Source organism: Tamandua tetradactyla, chromosome 20 (assembly GCF_023851605.1).
Source record: "Tamandua tetradactyla isolate mTamTet1 chromosome 20, mTamTet1.pri, whole genome shotgun sequence".
Classification (NCBI taxonomy): domain Eukaryota; kingdom Metazoa; phylum Chordata; class Mammalia; order Pilosa; family Myrmecophagidae; genus Tamandua; species Tamandua tetradactyla.
This window is the reverse complement of record NC_135346.1, coordinates 32693913-32706008: the sequence shown is the minus strand read 5'-3', so window position 1 is coordinate 32706008 and position 12096 is coordinate 32693913. Positions and strand designations below refer to the sequence as shown.

The 12096-nt window shown below is 40.7% G+C and overlaps 1 protein-coding gene across 1 annotated transcript in view; it reads left to right on the top strand.

The window, feature by feature from the left end:
• The window catches only part of GLRA1 (glycine receptor alpha 1), a 61735-nt gene that overhangs the window by 26225 nt on the left and 23414 nt on the right, over window positions 1-12096 (top strand). Inside the window, exon 4 of the mRNA XM_077137980.1 lies at window positions 9899-10122. Coding sequence (XP_076994095.1) covers window positions 9899-10122 — 224 coding nt within the window. The remainder of the gene's footprint in view (window positions 1-9898; window positions 10123-12096) is intronic.

Below are 12096 nucleotides of genomic sequence, written 5' to 3'. Positions count from 1 at the left end.
TTCAAGAAACATGATCACTGGAACACAGCTCCACAGCCTCAGGCACCCCCCTCCAGCCTCTCCAATACACCCCAAATTCAAAAGGGGATATATATAAAATGTGTAAGAGCAATCTCTAAGATAACCTCTTGATTCTGTTTGAAATCTCTCAGCCACTGACACTTTACTTTGTCCCACTTCTCTCCTCCCCCTTTCAGTGGAGAAAGTTTTCTCAATTTCCCAATGCTGAGTCCCAGCCCCCTTAGGACTTCTGCCCCTCATTTCCAGGGAGGCTTACACACTTGGGAGTCATGCCCCAAACAGAGAGGGGGAGGGCGATCAGTTTGCTTGCCATGTTGACTAAGAGAGAGAGATAGGCTACATCTAAACAACAAAAGAAGTTCTCTGGGGGTGACTCTTAGGCCTAATTTTAAGTAGGCTCAATCTATCCTTTGCAGGGATAAGTTTTATATGAACAAATTCCAAGATTGAGGGCTTGGCCTATTCATTTGGTTGTCCCCACTGCTTGCAAGAATATCAGGAATTCTCCAAATAAGGAAGTTGAATTTTCCCCCTTTCTCGCCATTTCCTCAAGGGGACTTTGCAAATATTTTTTTCTTCCCCCTCAGATTGTTCATTACTAGTGTATGGAAACACTACAGATTTTTGAGTGTTGATCTTGTAACCTGCCACTTCGCTGTACTCATTTTTTAGCTCTAGTAGTTTTGCTGTGGATTTTTTAGGGCTTTCAACATATGGTATTATAGTATTATAGTATCATATCATCTACAAATAGTGAGAGTTTTACTGCTTCCTTTCCAATTTTGATGCCTTGTATTTCTTTTTCCTGTCTAATTGCTCTGGCTAGAAATTCCAATGCAATGTTGAATAACAGTGGTGATAGTGGACATCCTTGTCTTGTTCTTGATCTTAGGGGAAAGTTTTCAGATTTTCCCCATTGAGGATGATGTTAGCTATGGATTTTATATATATTTCCTTCATCATATTTAGGAAGTTCCCTTCTATTCCTATCCTTCGAAGTGTTTTCAACAGGAAAGGATGTTGCATTTTGTCAATGCCTTTTCTGCATCAATAGAGATGATCATGTGGTTTTTCTGCTTTGATTTATTGATATGGTGTATTACATTAATTGATTTTCTTATGTTGAACCATCCTTGCATACCTGGGATGAATCCTAATTGGTCATGGTGTATACCTCTTTTAATGTGCTGCTGGATTTGATTTGCAAGAATTTTGTTGAGGGTTTTTGCATATGTATTCATTAGAGAAATTGCTCTGTAATTTCCTTTTCTTGTACTATCTTCGTCTGGCTTTGGTATGAGGGTGATGTTGGTTTCATAGAATGAGTTAGGTAGCCTTCCTTCCTCTTCAATTCTATGGAAGTCTGAGCAGAATTGGTACTAATTCTTTCTTGAATGTTTGCCAGAATTCACATGTGAAGCCATCTGGTTCTAGAATTTTCTCTATTGGGAGCTTGTTAATGACAAATTCAATTTCTTTACTTGTGGTTGGTTTGTTGTCATCTATTTCTTCTTGAGTCAATGTTGATTGTTCATGCCTTCCAAGGAAGCTGTTCATTTAATCTATGTTGTCTAGTTTATTAGCATAAAGTTGTTCATAGTATCCTCTCATTACCTGTTTTATTTCTGCAGGGTCAGTGGTTACGTCTCCTCTTCCATTTCTGATTTTATTTATTTGCATCCTCTCTCTTCTTTTTGTCAAACTTGCTAAGGGTTCATCAATCTTATTGGTTTTCTCATAGAACCAACTTCTGGCTTTGTTGATTTTCTCAATTGTTTTCATGTTTTCAATTTCATTTATTTCTGCTCTAATATTTCTTTCCTTTTGCTTGCTTTGGGATTAATTTGCCATTCCTTCTCTAGTTCTACCAAATGAACAGTTAATTCTTGATTTTTGCTCCTTCTTCTTTTTTGATATAGGCATTTAGGGCAATAAATTTCCCTCTAGTACTGCCTTTGTTGCATCCCATAAATTTTGATATGTTGTGTATTCATTTTCATTTGCCTCCAGATATTTACTGATTTCTCTTGTAACTTCTTCCTTGACCCACTGGTTTAAGAGTATGTTGCTGAACCTCCATATTTTTGTGAATTTTCTGGATCTCTGCCTATTACTGATTTCCAGGTTCATTCTTTTATGATCTGAGAAAGTGTTTTGTATGATTTCAATCTTTTAAAATTTAATGAGACTTGCTTTGCAACCTAGCATATGGTCTATCCTTGAGAATGATCCAGGAGTACTTGAGAAAAAGGTGTATCCTGCTGTTGTGGGGTGTAATGTTCAATAAATATCTGTTAAGTCTAGTTCCTTTACTATATTATTCAAATTCTGTTTCTTTATTGATCCTCTGTCTAGATGTTCTGTCCATTGATGAGAGTGGGGATTGAAGTTCCCAACTATTATGGCAGATGTGTCTATTTCTCTTTTCAATGTTTGCCTCATGTATTTTGAAGCACTCTGGCTTGGTGTATAAATGTTTATGATAGTTATGTCTTCTTGTTGAATTGTTCCTTTTATTAATACATAGTGTCCTTCTTTGTCTCTTTTAATTGTTTTACATTTGAAGTCTATTTTGTTGGGTATCAGTATAGCTACTCTTGTACTTTTCTGATTGTTGTTTGTGTGAAATATCTTTTCCCAACCATTCACTTTCAGCCTATGCTTATCCTTGGGTCTAAAATGCATCTTCTGTAGACAGCAGATAGATGGGTCCTGTTTTTTAATCCATTCTGCCAGTCTATGTCTTTTGATTGGGGAGTTTAATCCATTAACATTTAGTGTTATTACTGTAAGGGCAGTATTTTTTTTTTAACCAATTTGCCTCTTGGATTTTATGTCATATCTATTTTTTCTTCTTTTTACCTTTACTGATAGTCTTCATTTCTACATTCTTCTCCACGCCTCTCTCTCCTGTCTTTTCCTATCTGTCTCTAGTGCTCCCTTTAGTATTTCTTGCAGAGCTGGTCTCTTGGTCACAAATTCTTTCAGTGATTTTTTGTCTGACAATGTTTTAATTTCCCCCTCATTTCTGAAGGACAGTTTTGCTGCATATAGAATTCTTGGTTGACAGTTTTTCTCTTTTAGTATCTTAAATATATCATACCACTGTCTTCTCACCCCCATGGTTTCTGCTGAGACATCTATGCATAGCCTTATTGGGCTTCCTTGTATGTGATGGATTTCTTTTCTCTTGCTGCTTTCAAAATTCTCTCTCTCGGCATCTGACATTTTGATTAGTAAGTGTTTTGGAGTACATCTATTTGGATCTATTGTGTTTAAGGATTACTGCACTTCTTGGCTCTGTAATTTTACGTTTTTCATAAGAGTTGGGAAATTTTCAGTGATAATTTCCTCCATTAGTTTTTCTCCTCCTTTTCCCTTCTCTTCTCCTTCTGGGATACCCACAACATGTAATTTGTGAACTTCATGTTGTCATTCAGTTCCCTGAATCCCTGCTCATATTTTTCCATTCTTTTCCCTATATTTTCTTATGTTTGTCTGATTTCAGATGTCCCATCTTCCAGTTCACTAATCCTATCTCCTGCCTCTTGAAATCTAATATTGCAGGTTTCCATAGTTTTTTCGTCATTTCTTCTACTATGCCTTTCATTCCCATAAGTTCCATGATTTGTTTTTTCAGACTTTCAATTTCTTCTTTGTTCATTCCTTGCCTTCTTTACATCCTCTCTCAATTCACTGATTTGATTTTTTTTATACAATTTTTTTTCTTTTTTCTTTTTTTTTTTTACATGGGCAGGCACCGGGAACCGAACCTGGGTCCTCAGGCATGGCAGGCAAGCATTCTTACCTGCTGAGCCACTGTGGCCCCACTGATTTGATTTTTGATGAGGTTTTCCATGTCTGTTTGAATATCCTGAATTAACTGTTTCAACTCCTGTATCTCATTTAAATTGTTAGTTTGTTCCTTTGACTGGGCCATTGTGCTGGTTTGAAAGGATGTATGTCCCCTATAAAAGCCATGTTTTAATCTAAATGCCATTTCATAAAGGCAGGATAATCCCTATTCAATACTGTATGTTTGAAACTGTAATCAGATCATCTCCCTGGAGATGTGATTTAATCAACAGTGGTTGTTAAGCTAGATTAGGTGACGACATGTCTCCACCATTTGGGTGGGTCTTGATAAGTTTCTGGAGTCCTATAAAAAAGGAAACATTTTGGAGAATGAAAGAGATTCAGAGAGATCCAGAGAAGAACGATATAGCCACGAGAAGCAGAGAGCCCACTAGCAGCAACCTTTTGAGATGGAGAAGGAAAACACCTCCTGGGGAGCTTCATGAAACAGGAAGCCAGGAGAAGAAACTAGCAGATGACACCATGTTCATCGTGTGCCTTTCCAGATGACAGAGGAACTCTGACTGTGTTCACCATGTGCCTTTCCAGATGAGACAGAAGCTCTGAACTTCATTGGCCTTCTTGAATCAAGGTATCTTTCCCTGGATGCCTTAAATTGGACATTTCTATAGACTTGCTTTAACTGGGACATTTTCTCAACCTTAGAACTGTAAACTACCAACTTATTAAATTCTCCTTTTTAAAAGCCATTCCATTTCTGGTATATTGCATTCTGGCAGCTAGCAAACTACAACAGCCATATCTTCAATTTTCCTTGTATGAGTCATTATTTTTTGCTGGCATCTAAACATTCAATTTCCTTAATTAATTTATTCTGGAGATTGCTTTCTCTTTTTTTACCTAGGATTTTCTTGCTGGATGACTTTGTTGTCTATCTGTTCTTTGACATTCAGTTCAGCTTACTCAAGACCTCTAGCTTAGGTTTTGTTTAACAGATTAGAATTTTTCAGTTCTTGTTTTCTTGTTTCTTGCCCTGTCTGTATGGTGCCTTTTATTTTCCCTTAGGAGAGTCTACTTAGGTATTATAGAGTCCAGTCAGATTTTCCCAGGCCAAACTGGCCTCCTCTCAAGATGAAAGAGTCATCTGCATCGGTTTTCCCTGAGGGTGAGACCCAGCAGGTTGAAAGACTTTCCTATGAAGCCTCTAGACTCTGTGTTTTTCTTATCCTGCCCAGGATGTGGCACTTGTCTGCCTGTGGATCCCACCAGCATAAAGTTATGCAGTACCTTTAACTTCAGCAGACTCTCCCTGCTGGGGGCATGGCTGAGACAGAGGAGAGTTTGTAGGCTGGCTTTAATTGCTCCAGTTTTCCAGTCTCTGGGGTCTGAATTCCTTGAGGAAGAGATTCCACCTGAGCTGGGCCCCACTCCTCTCCTGGAGAAGGCACAGCTTCCAGACAAGCTCTCAGACCAGCTTAAATCTGCCCTTGCCTGGGGAAGTTGGAGCCTGAGAAGCCTTGCAGTTGTTTCCAAAGCGCAGTCAAGCCATAGAAACACAGCTACAGAAAAGAAAAGAAAATATCCTTTTCAGAGCAGGACCCCTGTTCCTCGGGTTTGCCAATCAACAGCTTAAGTTGGTACATTGCTCTGTGTACCTCCAGGTCCTATGTGCCCCCTCCTTTCCTTCAGGGCCAGACCCTTTCAAGTACTTTGTGCTATTCAATCAAAAAAACAAACTGTTTATTATTTTTTTTCCTGTCACCCCTGCGCCCTCTGTTCCAGGGCAAAAAACAGCAACTTCAGCTTTTACTCAAGGTTCAGCTGAGCTGGGGGCCTATTTTTAGTAGTCAAATTTGTTAATTAATTCCAAAATTGGAGCTTGGTTGAGCTCAGCCCCCTGCTGTTAGTAAAGTCTCTTTCCTTTCCCCTCTGGGAATCAGCCTGTAGGGGAGGGGTGCCAGCCTCCATGGCTTGGGGGACTCATAGTTCTGGGTGGGATCACAGCTAGTCCAGCTGTGTATGCTGTGTGTCCAGTCACTGATATGGCCCCAGCAGTTGTTCTGTACTGTTCCTGGCTATTTACTAGCTGCTCTGGAGGATGAACTAAATCCCACAACTCACTAAGCCGCCATCTTGGACCCCTATTACCTTGATCTTTTAAGCAAAGCAGTTGTCCAATTAACAGAAATGAAACCATAAGGGAATCTCAGACGCAGCTGAGGTGAGTGGATGCTAAAGACTTCTGAATGAAACTGAAAATCCCTCCCACCTCAGGCAAAATGGGTCATCCTTGAGGGCTAAAAACAAGAAGCCAACCAATAGAGGTAGAGCTTGAGGTTCTAGGGCAGGGAAGTTCAAATGTTGGTCCAACCCCTGAGCCTGAACATGGTTTCCCAGCATGCTGAACACCAGTCGAAGTAAGTGTGGGGCTAAGGAAGCAAAACAGTATTAGGTTTCACCTATTATATCAATTACATTGATCTCTTTCAATCTGCATTTCCCACTGCTATTTACCAATGAGGGAGGAGAAAATCAATGGCTGTGGTGATGAGTCAGGCACTTGAGGACACTAAGCCACATTCTCCAGGTCTCCTGTTCTAATTTTTTATTAGCCATTTCATAATTAGACCCTGTAGTTTTTGTTTTTCCTCTTTCAGATGATGTTCTTTTGTATTTTTTACAATCAACCCTTACTTCTGTAATAAGAAAAAATATTTTTTAAATACCAGTAATGAAAAGCAAATATAATAATGTTTCTTCCCTACATAAAATTATTCAGTCTCCACATTACCTTTAGGATGAAGTCGGAATTCCTCAGGATGGCTTCCTCCCATTCTTTGCCTTACTCATTCATTTGCAATTCTTCCCAAATTGCCACACTCTTACTTTGCCTCTAGGCTTCCACATAGGACATTCCATCTGCCCAAAATGCTTTTCCTCTCAGTTTCATCCGGATTTGTTCCCCACCTTAAACTCACTTCTTCTTGGAAACTTCCCTGACCATATGCCCAGTCTAGATAGAGATGATAGATTCCCTGTTTCCTGAGCACCCTATATTTACCTCCTCTCCAAGCCCTTGCCTCAGCATAGTGAGGTCTGTGACTGCATAAATATGATTTTCTTGTTCTTAGCAGATTCCCTGGCATTTTGTAAATGCTCAGTTAAATATTGTTGGAAAAAAATATTTTAATTAGTTATTAGATTTGAAGCGTTCTTTTAGGGACATCTAGACCAATTTCTTCTTTTAACCATGAGGCCCAGAGAAGCAAATCCAGTTCTAATTCCATGTCCTTTACTGAATTGCTTTGGGCCCTTAAAAAATGCCTCCCCTCCCTAGATCTAGGGCTCTTACAGCTATAAAATAAGGAAGCCCTTCCTGCTCCATCTTTTTCTGATTTTACATCCTCCATGTTATTGGGTAGTTCATTAGGTACATTGACTGGGTGAGGAAAGAAGACTGACACGTGGTGGGGAAGTGCTAAATTAAAGTTTCTGGGGATTCACTCTTGCTAGGAGATCAAAAAGGAAAAGATCAGGAAAGTTGATGAGCAACAAGACTTCTGCAGGAGGTAAGGCATAGGCTTACCTGTCATATTTAGTCTGAATTTATCTAGGCAAAGAGGAGATGACAGGGAGTGTCTCAGCGCAGAATCAGCTACCCACACTCATGTTACAATAAACTAACCCTCACTAGAGGGTTAGCTCTGCATCTTGGACAAGTCTCTCAACCTTTCCAAACTCAGTTTCTTCGACCTCACCATGGGAGTTTGAATGTCTAGCTTACAGGATTTTGTGAGGATTAAATATATGTGACAGTATCTAGAACACAACCGGGTACCTAAGAGACCATTTTTAAGAAATGTCACTTTCTTTTCTTCTTTCTACCCAGAGGAATGGGCTTGACACGTCACTGGCAAGAACATCAAAAGTACAGCTGGGGTTTGGGGACTGGAGTCTTTTTCTGTCCAATAATTCATACTCTGTTCACTCTGACGTGACTTGTCCAGCACTTCACCATCACACACACACACCACATCCCACTTCCTGTAAAATCCAAGGAAGGAAAAGAGGCAGTTTCTAATACATGGTTAAATGGTGCCAGACTGGAAGCGATTCCTTACTGCCAGCAATAAATTCAAAGAGTCGACATCCAGGCCTGGCCTGAATTCTTCCTCCTCCAAGGGATTTATAAGCCATGTGATTATGAGACCAAATGTCATTTTCTATAGGGCTAGAAAAAGACCCTTCAATGAATTATAGAACAATCCTATAAAATACCTTGGAACATTACACTAAGCTATTGATGTTTTTGTAGGTAAACTGGGTGAGGCATGTCTGTGAAGGTGCTCGGTTGGGTGGGGGGAGGTTGTTTGTTTCACTTCAACCCTGCTGGTGACAGATCAAGACTGGTTAGGACTTAAAAGTAGTACTCCAAAATGAAAGATAGTATGACCTCAATTATCTAGCACCTTCAGGAAAATAACAATAACAGGTTCTCATGTGTGGAGATGATCCTTGAAGGAAAGCATTTCAGGTTGGACTTGAGCTGAGGTAATTATTCTTTTGGAGAACTACAGACTTTTTATGGGAATCCAACATAGATGGCTCTGCATTTCTTTCCAGAAAAACACAAATATACTTTCAATGTCATAACATTCATCGACCCCAGGCTTACTATCTCTAACAAAATTTTAAAAAGAAATTTTTTTCTAATGGAAATATTTCTCAACTGTATTACCCAATTTCTTGCCATTGAAACCCACCCACGTGACTATCTTGCTTCTCCAACTGTGAATGGAAACCGAACGGACTCTTTTGGTTCCTTTAAGATCGGTAGGGGCAGTTAAATCCTCTACTAGGAGTCAAGACACTTAGGTCCAGAATCTGCTCAGCCAATGAAGTAGTTGCAATTTTCAGAACAATACTGGCCAGTCTCAATTCTTTCTAGACTTCATTTTCTCCATCTGTGGGGATGGAAAAAAAAGGTGGGTATAGGGAAGAGGGATTTTAACTAGGACAGCATTCCCAGTCTATGTCCTGTAGAAGATGAGTATCATGAACAAAATAAGAGTTCCATAATAAAAATAAATCAGGGAAATGCTGCATATCCTACTACCTTATTAGAGATACACAGAACTCGCTAGCAAATTAAGGATTCTGAGAATTCCTGCAAAATAGAAACCTGTCACATTAGTTTAATCTAGCATTTCCCTAATTCATTTAATTCATTAATCCTTTTCCAGTTGAATGACTACACTATAGTCCTGTCAGAGAAGTATTTAATTTTGCATTAAGTTTAGAATCTAGTAAGATGTGACTCCACCACATCTATTAATCCACCACAAACAAATTATTAACACATGTGAAGGTTACAGAAGACTGATATTAAAACAATGTGATATGTGGGGTGGGCAACAGTGGCTCAGTGGCAGTGTTTTTACCTGCCATGCCAGAGACCCACATTCGATTCCCGGTACCTGCCTATGTTTAAAAAAAAACAACAATGTGATATGTGACTATGAGGACCAGCAGGTATCCATAGAATTCCCCCACTACCCTTCCTTCACTGTCAGGAAGTTAATTGTTTTTTTTAGTTTGAATGCTCAAGCCTCAGTTTTTGTCTTTCCTTTTGTTCCTTCAATCCTTCTAGGCCTTGCCTCAGTACCTTAGTATCAACTCCACAGGTGGGGTTGATAATAAAAAGGGGGAGTTCAACTTTACTTGTAATGTTTTATCTTTTTAAAATTTTTATCTTAAAAATGAAGCAAGTGTGGCAACATGTTAACAGGGTGGTGAAAACGGGTATTTCTTACTTCCTTGAACTTTTATCTATTTTTAATTTTTCAAAACATTTACATGACCTCAATTCAGAGTTAAATGAACTTTATGTGGCATTTTGGGGATTCTCAAGAGTAACTGTGATTCTCACCCTGATCCCCCATGTAAAATGCATCACACTCTAATAATATCCTCCAGAAGGGATTTTAGGGAATACTAACCAAAAGCAAGTTGACATCTCAGGGCTTCACACTGTCTCGACCTTCTTGCCTCCTGGCTGTAGGATTATAGGGTCAACATCTTCCTGCGGCAGCAGTGGAACGACCCCCGGCTGGCATACAATGAATACCCGGATGATTCTCTGGATCTGGACCCATCCATGTTGGATTCCATCTGGAAACCTGACCTGTTCTTTGCCAATGAAAAGGGGGCTCACTTCCACGAGATCACCACAGACAACAAACTGCTGAGGATTTCTCGAAATGGAAATGTCCTCTACAGCATTAGGTGAGTCCATGCAGTTTTGCCTCCTTCATTCTCAGAACAGTCCTTGCCCCATTGCCTTTGGGAACAGACTCTGAGAGGGGAGCCAAACATAGGTAAATGGATCCTAGCCCAAAACCTTTGCCTTCAGGCAAGCCCAGCCCTGTTACTGGTGCTCAGCAAGAATAAAGTACCATAGAAAGTTGAAGGAGGGAGTGGGTCATTACAACAAGGGACTTTTCCTGGAGAAGATGGGGTATAAGTTAAGGCTCCTAAGGTTACCCAGCATTTCAAGAAAATAAGTGAGAAAAGGGTACTCAAAGATGATGACCAATAGCGGAAGAAAAAGTCAGAGCCTGGAAAATCATAAGAACTTCAGGAAGTAAATGGGCCTGCTAGGTGGATTGTCCTAACACAGATAATGAGCCAATGTTTCTCAGTCTCTTCTATTAGCCCTTTCTATTCCCCACTCTTGCCCTCCAGGAGTCTAGGAGGCTGGGTCCCCCTTTCTCAGCCAAGAAGCAAACCTTTCAGAGTCTATAGCCATCCCTCCCCACCTGTTCCCCAGTGGCATGGGGGAAATGACCAATGTCCCTAAAGTAAAGAAGTGGGCTTGCGCATGTAATAATAGCTGCTACCACTCATTAAGAATTTACTTACTAGGCTGGGCATGTCACATATATAATTTCCAATCTTCCTAACAACCCCATGAAGTAGGTTTTATTAGGCCCATTTTGCAGATTATACAAATGAGGATCTGAAAGTTTAAGTAATTTTACCAAAGTCCCACAGCTAGTGTGTTGCTGAACCTAGATCTATGTTAGTGTGGATCGATGCCTGTTCATTGTGCATGGCATTCAACAAGCACTCAGTTATTCAATAATAAATAAGCGTGTTATTATTTCAAGGGCTAAAATAGAGCACCAGTCCTAAATAATTCCTCCTCCCCTCTATTACTTAGACAAGGGAATTAGTCTTTTTATTTCCCATTAGGAGATGAACTTCAAATACCCAGGCCCATGAGAGAGGCTGGCCAGGTCCAGACTCTCAGGTGTGAATGAACTCAGCACTCTCCTGAGAGCAGACTCAGGTAGGGGGTGAGCTTTAGGTAGCTCAACAGGGAAAAGGAGGCACTATGGAGAGGTAGGCATGGAGAAACCAGACTGAGATGGTTCCTCACCCTGGAGCACCCACCCACCCCCCAGTGCACATCAAGAGTGGCAGGATGATGGTGATGGGCTCAGAAAATGGCCAACAATGTTCTATCTGGCTGGAGGTGGGAGGTTGCCCTGCTTGGATTTTACTGCTGCCAGTCTAGTTTCATATATCCAGGAAGCTAATGAGAGAAGGACAAAACAGCAGAAAATGAAGTCCCAAGGTCATTCAACTTCAGGAAAGTAACCCAAAGTGACAGTTGCCCCACTTTGGAGCTTTTATCTTCAGAAATTCAACTGTCTTCACTTTCCCTTCACTTCTTCCTCCTCCCACTGCCTTCTTTTCCCTCTTCTGTGCCCTCCCTATCCCTTCCCTTCTTCACCTCTTACTTCTTCCTTATGGCTTAAAGGTTTACAGGGACCCATATCCAGAGCTGTGGGTGTGAGCTGGAGGAGTGAAGTTCATATAGGGCTGTGTGCCTCACCATGTGCAGCCAAGATGCCAGCAGCTCAGTGCCACTTAGGGTGTCAGGGCTGGCTTTTCAGAGTAGCAGCACTGGAGAGCCAGCCAGCCAGCACAAGAACCGACCCCTTTGGGAGTCAGAATCCAAAGGGCGGGAAACATGGATTTGATCCCTGCTGATCCATCAACTTGCTGTGTGACCTTAAGCAAGTTCCTACTTACCCCAATTTCCTCACCTCTCAAATGAAGGAGTCAGGTTGATGATGTAAGGCTCTCTGGGTTCTGAGATCTTGTGACTCTGAGAGCCTTTCTTCTCCTTTCCCTGAAACAGGCATTCAGATGTTGGCAAAGCCCTTCAAGCTGAAGTCTGTATCCCACCTG